We start from the raw sequence: 18850 nt of genomic DNA on the forward strand, positions 1-18850 counted from the left end.
TTTTTTTTCGTTTTAGTTGTGTTGATTGGCTAAATTCAAGAGCGCCTAGCTCATTAAGAGCCCATTAAGGATATTTGTTAGCCACCAAGTGCTTCTTCCCCATGATAGTTTCAACCTCTTATCTTAATTTTTTTTATTCCCTTCGATAAGTATGTTATCAAAGTGAATAATATATAATAATTTGTTATTGAAAAATATCATATTTTACATAATGCAGGATGCAAGCTGTGCGTGTCAAACATAGAGATCGACAGAAATACATCTGTTTTGAAGGCCAACTGACTTACAGTTCATTTTTGGAATGTGGTGAGTGCAAACAAAACAAGTTTCCAACATTTTCATATATTGTGTTTATCAAAAACGTTTTGGGAATGTTGCCATAATGGGTGCTTTACCAACTTTTCTGATTTATTATTCTGTTTTACTTAATTTTAATTTTTAATGTCTTATTTTAATTGTTATTTACATATGTTCAAATATATAATAAATAAATAATTTGCTATGTTCATAGCTGCAAAAAAGTTCAGCATCCCAACCTTGGACTTAAAAGTTTTTGATGATTCTAAGACTGAAGTGGATGAGGAGGTTTTTGAGCTCCTTTTGAAAAGTCCAAACCTTGGTGTGCTGGAAATTTGTGAAGCACAAGATCTCCATCCAGAAGGTAAGGTGTTGCAAAGTGTCATTTGTTTATTTTTGTGAACTATTTTTGGTCATCCTTATGGGTTTGACCAATAGGGATAGAAATGTCTTTCCAGATCAGTATAGACATGTTGATGTCCATTTGATATCACCAATCTAGGATGAGATCATAAAAGCGTTCACCTTTGTAGCATTTCACACAACATGTGGAAACATCTTACATCACAGACCATTCACGGTTTGGCCTATTTCTAGTGTTTCAGTGGTTCATCACAATGAACACAGATAAATGTGCATGAGTTATCTATGTTTGTATCATACTGTTTCTTGTGAGAAGAGCTCATCAGGTGACCTTAATTTATATAAAAAAAAAGTTTTTATATGGTTTATCTAACCACTTGTGTGGTTAGAGAAACCATAAAAAGAGAACCATTTTCTCAATTTTAGTGTTGACTACTGTTAATTCTACCAACAAAATGTTTAGATAATCCTATGGATCAGCTAAGCTGTGCAGCAAGCAGCTCCTTCACCAGCTCCAGTGGAGAAACTGAAGTGGACTCCGATGACACCATTATATTGCAACACAGTCCTGCAACAAGACAGAGAGCTGAAGACACCTCTCTTGCCCAAGTAAGCTATGCAGATTACTGTGCAGACTTCCATAGAGTTTTTACAAATTTGAATACATTATATAAATTGCTCTCTTAAAACCACTTTCTGTGTTTTTTTCCTTCAGCATATCTCTGCACATTTTAGTCCAGATCCTTAGCATAGAAGGCTCTGGACTTCCCAAAAAATTTAAGTTCTTAAAGTTTTGTTTGTGCTTTTTAACATAACTTACTATTCCACTAATAACTATTATAGTTCTTTTAATACTATCTCTTTTTTATGGAATAAAATAGGATTTGTAATTGTCTTGTGTACAGTGTTTTTGCAACGTATCGATTTATATTTTTACCATCACTTTAGATGATTGAAAATGTTCTAAAGAACAAACCAGGAGGAGACAGGATCATCAATGAATATGCGCGGACAAAAAGCCTAACCGACACCAGACGGCGTGACATGGTCAAGATATTGGTTGCGCATATGACAAGTGAACATGGGTATGCTGAAATAATAAATTTTTTTTCTATGCACCTCTCACAATTACTTTTGTTGAAGGTGTTCTTTACACCTTTAACAATGCTCAGAGTTTTTTCTGTGTCAATATAGGACAAGTCCCTCCAGACGTATCAAAGAGGACTATGCAAAGGGTATTATTACCTTGTTCCCTTACCTGGCTGATCCTAAGAGCAGATTTGGCTATGTAAGTTCAAAACAGAAGTCCAACTTGTTGGCTATGGTTTGAGTAGAACTGAAAATGTTTCTCTGTTGCATCCCCTGCATCTGTGCCACTTGTTTTTAACTTTCCAATTTTAAAACTTTTGTAGAGTTTATTGTTCCAGTGTTGACCTACTGCAGCTTGAAGAATAAACATTGTGAAGAGATTTTATTTATGTAATTCAAACAATGGGAACTAAAATCTGTAAATCATAGCTACTATCATTCACGGTTGTCTTTACTTTCACAGCTTTAAAAACATTTATCATTCACCTACTTTTAGGAGCATTATTACAATGCAGAAGATGGGAGTGGGTATCTGGCTTGGAGACTGAAGTTTGTCCAGAGGGAAGCTTCTAATGGACAAAAGAAGGTCCCCAGACTGTCACAAACCCAAACAGGTATGTGTATTTATACTTGTACAAATTTTATCCTACAACCAAACTGCACAATAGGTTCCCAAGCCTTATTTATTAAATCCTAAGATCGAGTGTCCCATTCATATAATGTTTTTTTAGGGGGACCAACAACTGACAGAGACTGTTTGAGAGAAGAAGACTGCCTTTTGACAGACAGCTTGTGTTCTGAAGCCATTGCGCTGATGAAGCACACAACTGATGAAGGAACTGTAATGAGGAAGATGAAACAGACTTTCAACTATCGCCAGAAGATGATTCATGACCCAGTGAAGTCACCTGGTATCTTTTTGGACTTCCCAAGATTCCTGGACATGGGAGGATTGGTATGCTTATCTTCACTTCAGCTTAACCTATTTTTAACAAAGTTTAAATTGAGGTGGGTGTGAGAAAGTTTAACAAAATGATTTTTAAAACCTTCATCTCTTCTCCAGGTTGAGCAAGATTTTACATTGATGTTTGGGGAAGCCATCTCTGCAAAATTCCTGGAGAAGTGGCCCACTGTCTACAAGCAGAAAGTCCTCGAACAAAGCCGTGGTCTCACACAGTCTGATGACCTTGAGAACCTTCTTCACAATGCTGAAGGCACAACAGAGGTGCAAAATGGTAAGTTGGACTGGATTATAAAGACGGTGTTTAATGTAACATAATTTTATGTAAATTGATTCAATATAAGTGCGCCTCCTTCTGCCGTCACTGTTTGGTAAGCTTCCTCTGGAAGTGTTAACACGGTTGCAAATAAGAAGTTCTGTTAGCTTATGTTTATTTTATCTTTTCTTCCAGGATGGGACAGTGACATGTCATCCATTCTGATTCTTGTGCACCTCCTGCCACCGTCACCTCATGGCCGGAAGAGACCTGGAAAACTCTCAGCCAGAGCAGCCAGTGAACATCTTGTGAAGTTTGTCAAGGTAAGGTTACAGCTAAGGGAATATTTATGTTGATCAAAATTCCCTATTCTTCACTTATTTTTATTTATTTGTATTTTTTGTGAAGTTGGTCTGAAATTTCATTTCAAGTAACATTAAAGAGGTCCTGAAAAGTAATTTGCCTTAACTATAAGAACCCTGTTTTCTTTGAAACCCAAGACTAATCATGTTTTATTCTGTTTTTACCACAGACAGGAACCAGCATCCAGGGGCACCTTGATGGCATCGCAGAAAGGCGTCAACCTTACCTGCTTGCAGTAGGGACTCAGAGGGGCGTTATTCACAAGTACTTCATTGTGATTGACAAACATGCCATACCTTGTAAATCACCAGGCCCTCTAGCCTGTTTTGATGAGCTTTTTAAAGCTCACTTTGTGTTCGGCACTTCATATGACCATGATCTGGTCAATGTGTACAATTTTCTGCAGACCGCCATTTATGAGATAGATGTTGAGACAACCAAAGTAAATCCTAGGGTTGCAGAGTTGAGGGCTCGGATGCTGCGTTAAATAGTTGTTTTGCTATGATTGTTTCAGTAATACGTTAAGTTGGAATGTTCTGCTTCATTTGTAAGAAGTACCAGACAAATGCTAATTCTCTGACCAAGCACTTAAAAGTGATCCACGGACTTTGCTCTGGTAAGACACTTCGTCTTAAATGTGGTCAGGCAGGTTGTGCTCAAGTTTATGGCACATTTTCTGGGTTCAGAAAGCATCTCAATAAAGCACATGATAAACACACTTGTAATCCTGGTGAAGGCCCATCTACAACTGAAGAGACATTTGAAAGTCAAAATTTGCCCTCTATGAGTGCTGCTTCTGATACAGTCCTGCTTCAGAAATCTCTTGTGCATAGTTGTGCAACAGCAGTTGCAGAACTTAAATTTGCAGGTGTAAGTGAAAGAGCAATTAACTCTTTGGTAATTTCCCTGGAAGAAATAGTTAATGATTTTCAAAATCAAGCAAAAGAATCTGTGAAAAACAGTCTTTCTTTACAAGAACCTGTCAAAAGTGACATTGAGTGCAAAATTGATCAATGTTTTGAGAAAATGGAAAATCCTTTCAAGATATTAAATTCTGAAAGTAAAAGAACTCGTTTTTTGGCAGATAATTGGGGACGTGTAGACCCAGTAGAATATGTCCTTGGTTCCAGATTTGATACACTGCGCAGTCAAACCACAGGGGGCTATGATCAGGTGGTTGTTACAGATAAATTTGTTTACATCCCAATTTTTGAAACATTAAAGTTTATTTTTAGACACCCTAACATAGAGGAGATGATGGCCAAGTCAAATTCAAGTGAAACTCTTAAAGACTTGTCTGATGGAGAACTTTTTAAGAGCCATGCTCTGTTTTCAAAACAAAATCATGCCCTTCAAATTCAACTTTTCTATGATGATTTCGAAACAGCTAATCCTTTGGGATCAAAAAGGGGAATACATAAATTGGGAGCTATATATTTCACACTGCGAAATTTTTCTCCTAAGTACAATTCTGCTCTACACAATATTCACTTGGTCTCTCTGTTTCATGCGCAGGACATTAAAACTTACGGCTTCTCTAAGATACTTGATCCGATTGTGGAGGATGTTAAAATCCTGGAGAGGGATGGAATTACTGTTCCCATGTATGATGAGCCAGTACGTGGAACTATTGTCCAAGTTACTGGTGACAACCTTGGTCTTCACTGTCTGTTTGGTTTTGTAGAGTCATTTAGTGCCAGATACTGTTGCCGCTTTTGTCTCGTTGAGAAAGAGGACTTTCAGACAGAGTTTACAGAGGACTCACCCAAGATTGTTATGCGAACTAAGGCACTTCATGCTGAACATTGTCAGAAAATGGAGGCAAATCCCAGACTTCCATATGTTATGGGTGTTAAAAAGTCATGCATTCTAAATTCACTGCAGTACTTCAGTACATGTGAAAACTTCTCAGTTGATATTATGCATGATATCTTGGAAGGAGTGGCACAATATGAAATGAAGCTCATTTTGTTGCATGTAGTTGACCAGTACACAACATTAAAGGATGTAGACGGGAGAATAAGGAGCTTTAACTATGGGTACATGGAACAAACCAACAAACCACCTGCAGTGAAGTTGGTAGAAGACTCAAATGACTTGGGGTTAAATGCCATCCAGTCCTGGTGTCTACTACGTAACCTACCACTCATCTTTGGAGACTTAGTTTGTCCAAATGATCAGCACTGGTATTTGCTGCAGCTGTTGCTTCACATAGTGAATATTGTTTTTTCACCAGTGTTATCAAAAGGCATTACTATTTTCTTAAAACACCTGATTGCCGAACATCACAGGTTATTCAAACATTTGTTTCCACAAAAAAAGTTGCTCCCAAAGCATCATTTTATGGTGCATTATCCTACATGTATACTCAAAATAGGCCCAATTCTACATAGCTGGTGCATGCGATACGAAGCTAAACACAATTTCTTTAAAAAACAATTGAAAAGTTTTAAAAATGTTACAAAAACCCTGGCATTAAAGCATCAAAGTCACATTGCTTTCAGTTGGCATACATTTGACCACAAGAGACTGACCATTGGACCAGGTAAAATGGTGCCTTTAAATGTACTGAAGTGGGGCTGTGAGATAGCAGAGACTCTTCAGTTACCAATCAACACCAAGGTATTAAATGTTAAATGGGCCAAACACCATGGAAATATGTATCGTGCAGATTTAGTTGTTTGTAAAGAAATGTTTTGTGAAATGCCAGTTTTCCATAAGATCTACAATGTTGTTGTGAAAGATGAGAGGTTACTGTTTGTTACATTTGCACTGCAAACAGTGTGTCTGAATGAGCATTTCAGTGCTTTTCAAGTTTTGTGTACAAGAGATGGACCTCATGTTATTTATGTAGAAGAGCTTTTCTGTGCCAGAGCTTTTGATTTACAGGTGTCATACAGTCATGAAGATGCAAATGTTTATATTGTTCCATACTGTTTCCTGTGAACAATAAAAATGGCTGTTCAAATACTGATTTCTGGTCTATGCATTGTACTCTTACAAACTCAGATGTGTATAATGGCTAAAACAATTGCTTAGTGAGTGAAATAAAGTTACATTTGGTTCTATTTTACAATTTAATTTAATGTTTAACTGCACAATATGGAATAAAATAAAAATAAAATTAGGAGTAAAATTTTACACCATTAAGAGCACAATTTGATACTATGTGGAATAAAATTCTATTCTATTTTGTGTAAAATTCTTTTTTAGTCAGACTAAAAGTTTTCTCTACTTGGAATAGAATGCAATTCTATTTAGAGTAAATTATATTCCACTTGGAGTTAAAATACGGTAGAGTAGTTTTTCTTTTAAACAACTTAGAGTAAATTCTCTTGGCATTGATTAAAATTTTTGCACTAAATAGAGTAGATTTTACTCTGTAATTTCAACTCTTCCATGAGAGTAAATTTTACTCTATTTAGACTGGGACCAAATGTTGTCTTTTTTAGAGTAAATTTTTTTTCAAATTGAGTAAATTTTACTCTGGAAATTTTACTGTGTGATGTTAACCTTGCAAACGTGACCACATTAGGGAAATGCCTGCAAGCATCTCTTTATATTACAGTTCCGAGCCAAAGTAGCTGCTGTATTTGTCTAGCTCTTTTCTGTTAAAGTTTATAGAGCTGCATTGCTTTTGTCTAGATTTACTACTGCTGTACTGTATGTAAATAAGAAGGGGTACGAGTTGAGGGGAAATGTAGCTGCTGAAAGCAGACTTGACAAGAACAAGGCTCTCTGCAGCTTTGTGAATAAGCAAGAGAATAAGAGAATGAGCGAGATTAGGATGAATGAGAGACAGAAAGAGAATGTGAATGATATAGACAAAACTCCAGTGAAAGAGAGAAAGAGAAATTTTCAGTGGCATGCAAGCACATGCACAGTCCACTGACCAGTTTCTCTATAAGCTCTGAGCCCAACATAAACAGTCTGTCACTCTGAGCTTAACTGATTGTTGGCCTGAAAAAAAGAAAAATACTGGTCACATTTCCATGCAACACGCACAACCACATGCCCAGAAATAAGCAAAACACAAACATGCCTTCACACAGGTGTCGTGAAGAAGAATACACCAGGACAAAATAAAGCCCCGGCAGCATGGATTTTATGTGTTGCTTTGGTGACAGTGGCCAAACAAAACAGTGGCATAGTTTGTTAATATCAAACAACTCCAGGCATACTGCACACTCACACAGCAACTTATGTATGCGTTCTGGTATGACACAGCCTCTCAAGTCCTCCAGTCTGAGGACTCCTGTCTCTGTAGAGTCACAGAAGGTCATTCGTGACTCTGGCTTGTTTCGTTGAGAAACTGACTCTTTTTCTCATTATACGTCAGAGTTTCCATCTACAACCAGTTGCATGTTTAATCCATTGAAGGCATAAGAGTGAACTGTGTTCCTTGCTGAATGATGAGTGTGAACTGCACATGTTGGGCTGCATGCTATGTTTTTCCATGTTCTTCATGTATATGAATATAAACATGAAGTATATTTGAGTGTTCTTAATTTGTGTGTGCATGTACTTGTACTCTAGTTTTGCAGCCATGTTTTATGTTACAAGATATTTGGCTGGTCTGGATGACATCAAAGTGTTGTTGTAAACAAAAATTATAGTCTTGTAAAACCTGCGTTTTTCAAAGTCGTCACCTGTTATTTGCAATAGTATCGCTATTCCCAGCACGTTAATTGCTGAGGTCTTGTAACACAGAAGCAGTGCGAAGAAAAAGCAAACACTCCAAAGCAGCAGTTAATCATACAGATGTGAAACCGACCCCAAGGTTAGCAAAACTTACTTTGAAGAGGTAATGAAGGCAAACTGTGAAATAAATGCCCAAACTGTTCTCGTCCCCATCTACAGCAATTGAGGCAACTTTTTGGAGGTTTCAGTAAAAATGGCATGTTAGGTAAAATGTGTTAGATCATCTGTGTGCTTCCTGGGCTCCTTGGTTCAAGTAAATACTGTTGTACAGTTTAAGGTGATATGCAAATATAAGAGTGCTGTACACTGAAATAAGATCTAATTTTCCTTCAGGAGTTAAAATTTGTTTAGGTTTGGGACAGTTCGTGGTTAGTGATAAACCATACATCTGTAAGCAAACTCACAAGTGTAGTGCTAATAGGAATTAAGAAAAAGGTTTAGTTAGGTTTTATTTGTCTTACATGCATGTGGTTTCTGATTAAAGTGTGTGGCCTCTTTCTCATCTAAATACAACACATGCACACATGTTTGTGTGCATGTGTTGTATTTGTGTACACAGTACATGTGAAAACAGTATCTATGCTCATGTTTTAATGTAACATTCAGCTTGTTTCATTTCCCAGAAGGGCAGTGCCTGCTATCAGTGCCAGCTGGCTGCTTCTTTGGCAGGCCAAAAGTCATTATATAGAAAGGTCAAGTGCCCACATGCTGGAGAAACTTTAGGAAAAAAATATCACCCAGTGACCTAGAACTGGAGCCTGAATGTTGGTTAGCCTTACTTGTGCCATCTGGTATACCATAACTGAATCAAACATAGTTGAAACAGGACTAAATGGATACCACAAGATGGCCACGGATGATAGGCGTGACATTAAGAGGCTGTTTGAGAACAGCAAGCTCATTGTGGGTTTTTACTTAATTTAGACTTGTCTGCTTTAGCAATAAAATTCAGCTGTATTACATCACCACCATGCCCATGATAACAGTAAAAAAAATACTCTTCATTGAATGATGGCATCTATTCAACGGTTACAAAAGCATGTGTGTAAACTAAAGCTTTCCTCAAAATAGTGCACATATGTTCCACAAAGAAATACAGCTCCTTAGTTAACAGTAATTTTGAAGAGTTATTAAAATAGTTGCAATGTGTGTTAGGCTATTAGACTTTCTGGAGTTAAAAACTGGTACACAGTACAATGTTGTTTGCAGTGACGTCTGATCAATGTTGAGACCTGAAGAGTCTGAAGTGAACAGTACCTCAGCCACTGCAGATTGTTTTTGATTTCATCAAATTTAGCTACAGTTAAGTTCTGGAACTCTGTCAATACAACTTCTGCTCTGCCAAGGTATTCAAAGACCGCTCAACACAAACATAAATTCCAGTCCCACCATGAAACGCCATCTCCCAGCTGAGGGTGTGGTGGTAACAGTGTCCACTGACCAATCAACACCAAGCTTTGATAAGAGCCAGGAGCAATGGCTGGAACTTGTGTGTCCATTCAACACACACATACACACTCTGCTTGCATACATACACACAGCAGCAGGATCCTACTGTTATAGGCTCAGTGGTAGGTTGGCACGCGGAGGGGAAATGGGGGCTGTGAAAACTCAACTGGAGAGATGCTGCTGGCAAACTGAGGGTGTGTGTGAGAGTGTGTGTGTTGGAAGGAGAGGTGAGGGGGTCAGGGAAAGTGGTGCAAAGAAGCAAGGAAGAAGTAGAGGAGGAAGAAAAGATGGCAGAATGAGCCAAAAGTTACAAAAACAGAAACTTCAGAGGAAAAAAGGGAGCTCAAGAAAGAGGAATAAAGTCTGGATAAAGATGAAGAGTTGAAAGGGAAGTTTAACGACAGAGAAAAAAAGGTTAGGCGAGGCTAAAGAAAGCAGAGAAGGTGTTGCTTGTGAAAAACTTGCCAAAACTTCCTTAAAAAGCTATTAGTGAGGGAACAGAAAAATAAGCAGTTAAAATCAAAATTATTCTTTTTTAAAGTTCTCTCAGGCAGTGTGCCCATTTCCAGCAGTGAGCCCATTCAACTACAAACCCACATTTACTCAGTTTCACTTGCAGCACACACAAAAACTAACATTTTTTATAAAAATAGAGGTGAAAACATACTGACATAACAAATCCATGTATATTTATATAAATATATTATGGAATAAAATTTCCTGACTGCAGCTCAGCCAATTGAAAGTTCCCTCTGGGTTTTATGGCACACAATTCCCTGACATTTCACAGCCATTAGGCAACAGTTTGCAATTTGCAGCTCCAAAAAAAGAAAAGGAAAAGAAAATCAACACTCCAGGGTGTGTGTTCATTTTTGTGAGTATGTTTTGTGGTTCCCATTGGGCAGGTGTGAAGTGAACCCAGGAGAGAAAAGCCGTCCCCGTTTTCTAATTCATTTTACCCACCCACCCTCCTTTAAGCCTGTTAAGCCTTCCCCCAAAAAATGCTCCACTCAAATTAGATGCAAATGAGGTCTCAAGTGGGTTCCCAAGGAGGACATTACGGAATTGACTGGCCTGAGGTAATCTGCGAGGCTGCGTGTGTGTGTGCTGAGTGAACGGTCGAGGTCACCACTGTTTTTCTCTCATTAACCTTTCCAAATGCTCTGTTTATAATAGTGAGGAAAAACTGTCTTTTAGAAAGACTGAATCTGTACTTATGACAGGTGGACTGCTGCACACCCTTTACCTCCATATTAAGCGAAGGGAACCAAATTCAAAGTTATTTCCTGAATGTAAGAAGCAGTGTAAGTAAGGAGTAACGTAAAGTTATTTAAAGAACCAAGTTGATGGTTTTTATAGCTTCGAGTGCCAGACATTTTCTGTCTTGACTGATTTCCTGTGTGGACATGGTCTTTTTTCTGGAAAAAAAAGCCATTTTGTAACTTTTCAGAGTAATACATCATGAAGCCCCTTTTCATGAATTTCAGTACTTTTCTTTTTGTCATAGCCAATTTCCCTCAACCTGTGTCATGGGCTTCTGCTCCACTTATAGGTGATTTTCGACATTTGTTTTCAGTAACCTTCACACAATCTGCCTGAATTAGTTTGATTCACCACATTTGCCTTTAGAGAGGGATAAAAGGGACTAGTAAAGTAATAGCTACAAAGAAATTCATTCAAGATAAGGTGAGAACGTTTTGTCTCTTAAATATCTTGTGGTATTGTCGCTCAGAAGTCTGCAGTGGACAGACTACTATTGGACTCCTCTCAATGAATTTATTTTCATGTGATTGTTTCAGCAGAATGGTTAGTCAACAAACGTTACTATGTTTTCTGAATCTGACCACAACCTTTAAATGGACTTGAATGTTTTATTATGACAACTTAGCTAGCAATAGCATTATGGTAATTACAGTATGACACATGGAAAGAAGGAAGTGAGTTAACTTTGTTCCTAAGCCACAAAGGCTGCACACACAATTGAAAAGGATAGGTAAGGGTATGTCATCACTGCTGTTTGTTTCTTGCTACAATATGATCATACAACATCTACCAACCTGGATTTCATGAAACTTGATTGCATGATGGTGGAATAGAATTACTGTTGGTAAAATTAAAATTAAAACATTGGACTTGATGGAGAATGAACTCTATGTGCTTTTAATTGTAAAGTTTTTGCCAGTTCTTTTCCAAATTTATTCCTGTAACAAGTGACAACCCAAACCATATCTTTCTCTACTCTAAACCATGCCATTTCTGCACAACCAACAAAAACTAAAAATATGTACTATTACCCTCCACTGGGTTTAAACTTTTGTTTACTTTATGAACAAGTGCAGACGTTTTCAACGTTTCTATGTTTTTACTGTGATGTTTGGTCATTATTAGAATCAATACATTTACTGTGTGTGATGAATTTACACTGGAAACCAACAAATGGGAGATAAATTGAATACAAAAAGGGATACCAAACTGCACAAGTGATGGTTCTGGTGACTCAGTTGGATTGTAAGCAGCATTACAGTGCAGCAAGGATTGGTTTCACATTATCTTAAAAGTAAGGACCGTGGAAAATCAAAAGGTTGTTCTGACTAATGAAACATTTCTGTTCTGACAGTGCACAAAAAGTCCAGGAGACTGGACTGACATGAAGAGATGTTCCTAACCATCACAATTACGAAAAAACAGAAATATTTCTTGTTGACAATTCATGAGATTGATCTGGTGGCACTTCTGGCATCTCACATTGTGCTCTTATTACTTCATGTTCATTTTTGTCTTACAACATTAACACAATCGATCATTATTTTAGCTACATTTGTAAAACCAAATTTACAGGTTTTCTTTTGCCGAACTGGCAAAACTGTTAAGTCCACAATTGCATTATCTCAGCTGGTGAACCCAAATCCCTGCTAGGGGCAATAAAGTTCATGTCTATTAAAAAGTTTCCCATCTAACCTTTACAACTGGAATCTCATCTATTTTAATGTTTCCCATCTCCGACTCCCTAAATATCTGCTAAGGGACATAAAGATGAAGGCCAGAAGTAGAGAAGAGTGAGAGGGAGGAAAAGGAAAAGAGCAATTCTTGGTCAAAGTCACATCTAAAACAGTGACCTGGATAAATCAGGGGAACATAAACACAGATTCTTGAATAGAGGGGCTGGAAAGGGGCACTACTACCCCAAATATTCCACCTCAGGGACCCCGGTGAGAGGCAGAGGAACACCTTATTCCACCTCTCCATCAAAACCAGACTTAATTATTTATTTTACAGGGGTGTGAATGTCTTAAAGGGATTGCTGTGTGAAAGCCAACAGGTCCTAGGAGGTCACAGCAGCTCTATGGGATAGAGGAGGAATGGGGTTCATTGTTAACACTCACACATACGTGCAGAAGAAAAACAATCACACCAACCAGTACCAACATGCAGAAACTTAAGAATATACAAACACATGTAAAAAAAAATACACACTAAAGTAAAAATACACCACACGTGCTAATCATATATTCATAAGCACCAGCACCTTATGCACAAACACTGCCCCCCACTTTCCTCTGCAGCCTACTGATTGAGTTTGTTGTCTCAGGGTTAGGTCTGTTGTTGATCCCCTGCAGGGCTTTTGGCTGCTCCGTTATCACGCATAATCACTTCCATTCCTTAACAGCAAAGGTATGTGTGATTATGCGTGTATGTGTGTGGCTGCACTTGTGTATACGTGTCAAGATCAGGCGAGAGGTGGCAGCAGCATCTGTCAGGAATCTGTCTCTGCCTGAGGAATGAATATCATTTCAAACTAACTGTCGCCAGGTTTAATTTTAAAACAAAAAGCGCTGAAAGGAGTAAAATGTTTTCTTAGGGGGATTTTAGACAAGTGGCTGACCCAGCTCAGCTAGGGGAGATCAGTAAAACTGTAAACTTTTAAAAACTTGACTTGAATCTTGGGAAATTTTTCTTAACTTTGTAGATTTTTCTGTAACGCAAATATTCACTGTAAGACCTGCAGTATGACAGGTCCTTAAATGCTGATAACTCGGGTAAAAAAGTGATTTTTTAAAAATCATTTCAACAAAACCACCTAAAGGTACATTCAAATCAGCTTCAGAGTTACAGGTTAAATGAAGTGTCACTTTTACCACTTAAATGTCCATTAACTATTCATAAACTGTTTTTTCTGTAGTTATCAACTTTACATGCAACTAAAATTAGCATTGACTTAGTGCATTTTGGTATAAAAGTTTTCCCTATTTTATTGCCATTTGAGTCCTAAATATGGAACAAAAAGGGTAACATATTCTTACAAAAACTGATTTATGTTAGATGATGCTAGGAATATGGAACCATTTTTTTAAATAAAAGCAAAAATCAAATAATACTTCTCAACATTTACAGGTAGCACAGAGGCAGATAGATGCAATCTATCAATCAACTGAGGTAAACTGATGAGAAAGTCGCTTGTTTGCTTCAAAAACAAGTTTGGTGACTTTAACGTGTTAAAGTGTTTATATAGACTTTGAAATGTCAAATATTTGGAAAAAACGTTTATGGTTTAACAAGTTGAACCCAAATTTCACAGGAACTTGGCTGATTCAAAAGGTTCAGGGGGTTTCCTGCTCTCTGATCAGACAAATCATTCAAGCCCAGGTGGATTTAAACTGCAGTATAATGGCACTTACAGGCGCTCCGCATTCCTCGGTATTCCTTTGGGTACAGTCTTCAGACCCAGACCCTGGCAGTCCACATGAGACCCGGAGCAGCTGCACTTGTGTGGGCATCCATCCACCGACGTTGCGCACAGCAGGAGAGCCAAAACCAGAGCCCAGATCCGGCAGAGCCCGGCGCACTTCTCCGGCTCGGCTGGAGGCATGATATCCACTGAAATGACTTCCAGTCCAAGTTAATTGGAAATCCACCGGTGGGATGAGAGCAGATGTGGTATTATCCTTTCTGTCTGCGATAATCGGAGGATGCTCGACTGTGAGGTAGAATTTTAAAGATGAAAATGAAAAGTTTACCAAACTTTGTCTAGAGTGGATCGACCAGTAAAAGCGTTTCCTTGAAAGAGTTGTTTGCCATTGAAGGGGGAAAAAAGGAAGAAAGTGAGGATTTTAAAACGTGTCACCTCGTGTCACCCAGTACACTGCGTAAAAGTCTTCTCAGGCGCTGCCCATTCCCAAAGTGTCCGCTAAGTTATCACCCAAACTTCTCCCAACTCCAAAAAATCGGCTCAGCTGGGGTGTAACTTCCTCTCAGAGAACATCCCTCCGCCACCGGGAAATAAAGAGAAAGGGTCTCAGGAAAAAAAAAAAGTTTTCAGAGAGCAGAAAGGCGCAGCGCAGCGCAGACTGGGACGTCTGGAGGTTGTGAGCGCCCCGGTTTCCCCCAAAATCCGCTCCGTCTCTGTCTCTCCCTCCCTTGTGTCTTTCTCTCCTGATGTGGATGTCACACCAAAAAAAAAAAAAAGAGAGAGAGAGAGTTCGAAAAACTTTCACTAGCCCCCTTATCTTCCCAAGAAACACTCCCTGCTGTCTAAACTAGGCTATTTTCCCACACCAAAGAGGAAAAGTCTTCTCTCGGTAGCACTAAGCGTAATTTAGCAAATTTCCCAGCCACTCTTCCTTTTTTTGTCGTGGCCCATTTATCAACCTCACGATCTGCTTTATAATCATAAGTTGGTTTTGAGGCATGTTTTATTTGAAGCAAACATTCAGTGCATCAGTGTTGGTTGTTAGTTTAAAACTGATAAACTCACTAACCAGCAGCAGATGGCACTTTTTAAAAATGTGAATAAAAATGTTTAGATTAAGAGGTTCACACTGAGCTAAAACAGGTAATTAGATTAACCTGAAGGAATATTGCCACCTGCTTGAGTTACAGCTTTTTTTTGGCCAAACCTTAAACAGAACATTATGCACAATCTTATGCAATGTTGCCATATTTTATGTGATCTTCAGTGCTTGGTGTCTGCTTTGTGACTACCTGTTAGTAACTAAGTTTTAGCTTAGTACTTGTGAAACAGACTGAATTATGTACATTTTTGTGTTCTCAGTTGGCTGTTTGCCATCTTGAACTGAGTCCAAAAGCTGATCATATGTAGATGTTACTTTCTGAAAGTTTCATTAAAACAGTGCAATGTTTTATAGGATATTTTCCTAACAGTATAGATAAACAAACAGATTTTAGGTACATGACTTATAAACCTATAAGAAGTTTACACTCTCAGTGAGCAAATCATAAAACTTGTGTTCTGAGTCACTCTGTTTTTAGTCACAATGTTATATTTCCCCACAATTCTTCGTATTGCAAGTGTTAAAGATTCAAAGATTTAAAAAGAAACTGAAGTGCCTTAAGTCTTGGAAAATTGTTTTAATCTTCAAAGCCACTCTTTAATTTGTTTGTCCAAAAACATCCAACTGATGCTGAATTGTTTTGAGGTGTTGATGGTGAGGAAGTAAACATGTGATCCACATTATTTTAATGCTCATAAAAGCACTCAGTGATCCCTGATGTATTTCAGATAAAGGACTGACATCTTGGAAGAGACTCATCAAGACATAAAGGTTTAACTGAAGATGATGACTAAACCTGCTGTGACTTTTCTTCAGAAAAACAACTGGACTCAAGCCAACTGCAGTGTATTCTATATAACATAAAAGAGCCCCCACTGTGCATTCATTTGTATCCTTTTATTGTCACCTCTGTAGGTTGCAGACAGTGCAACTCCATAATAAATACCTAGAACAAGTTGCAGTAGTGCTGCTGCCCTCTACAGGCAGAGGGGGGTAAAAGTGGGCATTTTTCAATAAGATCACAGTCATAAGATCTTTTCAGTTTTAAATTTGTGGGAATTTTTCCATAAACATTACAAACTAGAACCCAAACTGAGTAATTAGAGTTTCAGTTCAGAGTTCAGGCTTATTAAAACTTTTTTTTTTTCTGCCAGCTGGAGATCTACCAAAGGCAGAAACATGGAGTGCTTAATGCTTAATCAGCAAATAAACTTTTTTATAAACAAATTTATTATGATGTTTAAGATAAATTGTGCAAAACCTTAGGAAAACATTATATTTTTTTAAATATTAAAAGAGGTTGGGGGGGTTTTCAGCATGTTGGTGAGCTTGGTCAGTTATGTATCTTCAGAAAAATGTACGATGCTTTAAAACATTTCTTGCCAAAATATTGGCCACCACCAAAGATGAAGGCAAAGATGTATTTTTTTGCCAGTGTCTGTCTTTGTGTGGTTATGTGTTGTCACCGTTTTCACAGTATCTCATGAAATGATGAATGTATTTTGTTGAAACCTTCAGCTACCAGTCAATGATTGTACATCTACAGCTGATCAAATTTTGGAGTAAGATGGCCACCACAGCTGTTTGACCTTTTGAAACACAGAAATTGTTATAACTTAGTCAATTTTACAGATATTGAGCTAAAATATGGTGTGGTAGTAGCTGAACATCATCCCTTAATATATACTTTGAGCACTACACATTGTGGAATATTTTTTTCTTAAACAATCGGCAATAACTATTGGCATCAACACTGTCTGTCTCTTTGCAACAGACAGGTTAATGAAACTCCCAGAGTGGAAACATTTGATGTGCATCTACAACCAGTTAACTTTTGGAGCCAACACAGATTAAGATGGCTGCTACAGCTAATCAACATTAGCCAAAACAAAAAAACGGCTGTAATTTAGTCCGTTTTACAGATAATGAACTAAAATTATATCTGGTAGTAGCTGAGAGTCATTCCTGACACATATCCCACTACACATTGGTACTACACTTCATCATTAGTAAAATTCATATAAATTTGATTTAAAAGAAGTTAAACTACAATAAAACAATTTTCATCTCTAGCATTGGATAAATAGCATCAGTCTGAATTGTAGTAACAAATATTGTGCATAAACCTACTTTTGATTAAGAGATTTAGGAAGTACTTACCTGAAAACCTTTTGCCTTTATCTCAGTCTTTCATCTGATCGGTGGTGTTTATTGTTTACTGAGATGTTTGTTTCCTGACTTTAACTTCCTGTCAGGGAACATGAATATCCAGATAAAACAGTTCCATGTATAAGGAAAAAAAAGGGTCTTGGGGAAAATGTCAATAAACAAACATGTTATTTGCCTTTCCACAACCAACCAAGCTTAAACTGCCACGGCTCACAAATATGAAGCCAACATGTCAGTGCAAATTTATTCATTGCCAACAAGAAAAGCCCATCCGCAAAAGCTTACATCAGTGAATTCTGTGAGCTGCAAGTAAACAAAGCTCCAAAAAAAACAATGTCAAGGACATGACATCTGATTACATCATTGCACTGGCACATGCAGAGATGTGTGTTAAAATGTTGCAAAGTGAAATATTTGGGCTGAATATTTTAGACGGATGTTTTTAAGGGTCATTTCTGCATAATAATAAATGTCAAGTTCATCTAGTCAGTTCTATTGTTCTTACAATCATCCCTGGGGAGTCCAAAGCTTATGCCGACTTTTATTTAAATGCACTGTTTTATTTTGGCTTTTTGTGTTTGTAGATAAATTTTCACTCTACCTAAGTGGTATATTTAAGCTCAGATAAAAATTTAGTCTGAAAATGTGTGCAGTACTTTAAAAATGTATTGTCATTCCAGCAATAACTAAATGAATAATTAGTTTCTTTAAAGATACAAGTTTGAGAAAGGAAAAAAAAAAGTTTGATTTTTGAGAATAAAAACTGGACAAGATAAAAAAAACTGCACATCATTTCAAAAATAACACAATAAAACACTCAGATGTTTTCTCCTTGACAAAACAATACACATTTGTGCATGAAACAAGGTCCTGATGTCTTTGTTTGAGCTTACTGGAAGAAAGTGTGCGTCACTGAATTTTAATGCTGAAAGGATGAAATTTTGACTTGAACTCTTGATTTTATTTTTATTTTTTTGTCATTTCTCACCTATATTTTAGTAAATGAGGGAAAAAAAACAATAAAGTACTTCAAACAATAAAGAAAACAAACATGAAGCAGTGTATTGTTGTGACTTAGTGTAAGAACAACTTTTGTAGATATTGTTTTCTAACCTTATGATTTTTTTTTTTACCAGTTTTTATCACAATGAGTATCTTTGAAAACTGGATGGACACAATAACAGATAGGAAGGACAATAGGATATAAGACCAGCTATGATTTTTTTATATTTTAGACACATCTAAATCATGTCATAACTTTATATTGCTTTGCCTGCAACTTTTCCTTAATTTATTGTAATTATTTTGCTAAATAAAGACTTTAGGATGACAAGCCAAAAAATGCTTTTTTTTGTGTCTCGGATACATCACTGTCCCCAGCAAGTCCACAAGTAAAAGCTAAGTATGGCACAT

The 18850-nt window shown here is 37.4% G+C and overlaps 2 protein-coding genes across 2 annotated transcripts in view; one reads left to right on the forward strand and one right to left on the reverse strand.

Annotated features, from left to right (window-relative positions):
• LOC108236658 overlaps positions 1-4721 on the forward strand; it is a 12797-nt gene extending 8076 nt beyond the window's left edge. Inside the window, exons 2-11 of the mRNA XM_025006187.2 lie at positions 218-306; positions 512-661; positions 1124-1269; positions 1609-1745; positions 1855-1948; positions 2246-2363; positions 2481-2704; positions 2813-2984; positions 3162-3289; positions 3499-4721. Of these exons, the coding sequence (XP_024861955.2) occupies positions 218-306; positions 512-661; positions 1124-1269; positions 1609-1745; positions 1855-1948; positions 2246-2363; positions 2481-2704; positions 2813-2984; positions 3162-3289; positions 3499-3816 (1576 nt within the window). The 3' untranslated portion in view covers positions 3817-4721. The remainder of the gene's footprint in view (positions 1-217; positions 307-511; positions 662-1123; positions 1270-1608; positions 1746-1854; positions 1949-2245; positions 2364-2480; positions 2705-2812; positions 2985-3161; positions 3290-3498) is intronic.
• Positions 1-14917, reverse strand: part of slit3 (slit homolog 3 (Drosophila)) — a 222331-nt gene extending 207414 nt beyond the window's left edge. The window contains exon 1 of the mRNA XM_017417474.3: positions 14156-14917. Within this exon, the coding sequence (XP_017272963.1) occupies positions 14156-14346 (191 nt within the window). The 5' untranslated portion in view covers positions 14347-14917. The remainder of the gene's footprint in view (positions 1-14155) is intronic.
• Between the last annotated feature and the right edge of the window lie 3933 nt (positions 14918-18850).

Source organism: Kryptolebias marmoratus, linkage group LG9 (genome assembly GCF_001649575.2).
Source record: "Kryptolebias marmoratus isolate JLee-2015 linkage group LG9, ASM164957v2, whole genome shotgun sequence".
In the NCBI taxonomy this organism is placed as follows: Eukaryota; Metazoa; Chordata; class Actinopteri; order Cyprinodontiformes; family Rivulidae; genus Kryptolebias; species Kryptolebias marmoratus.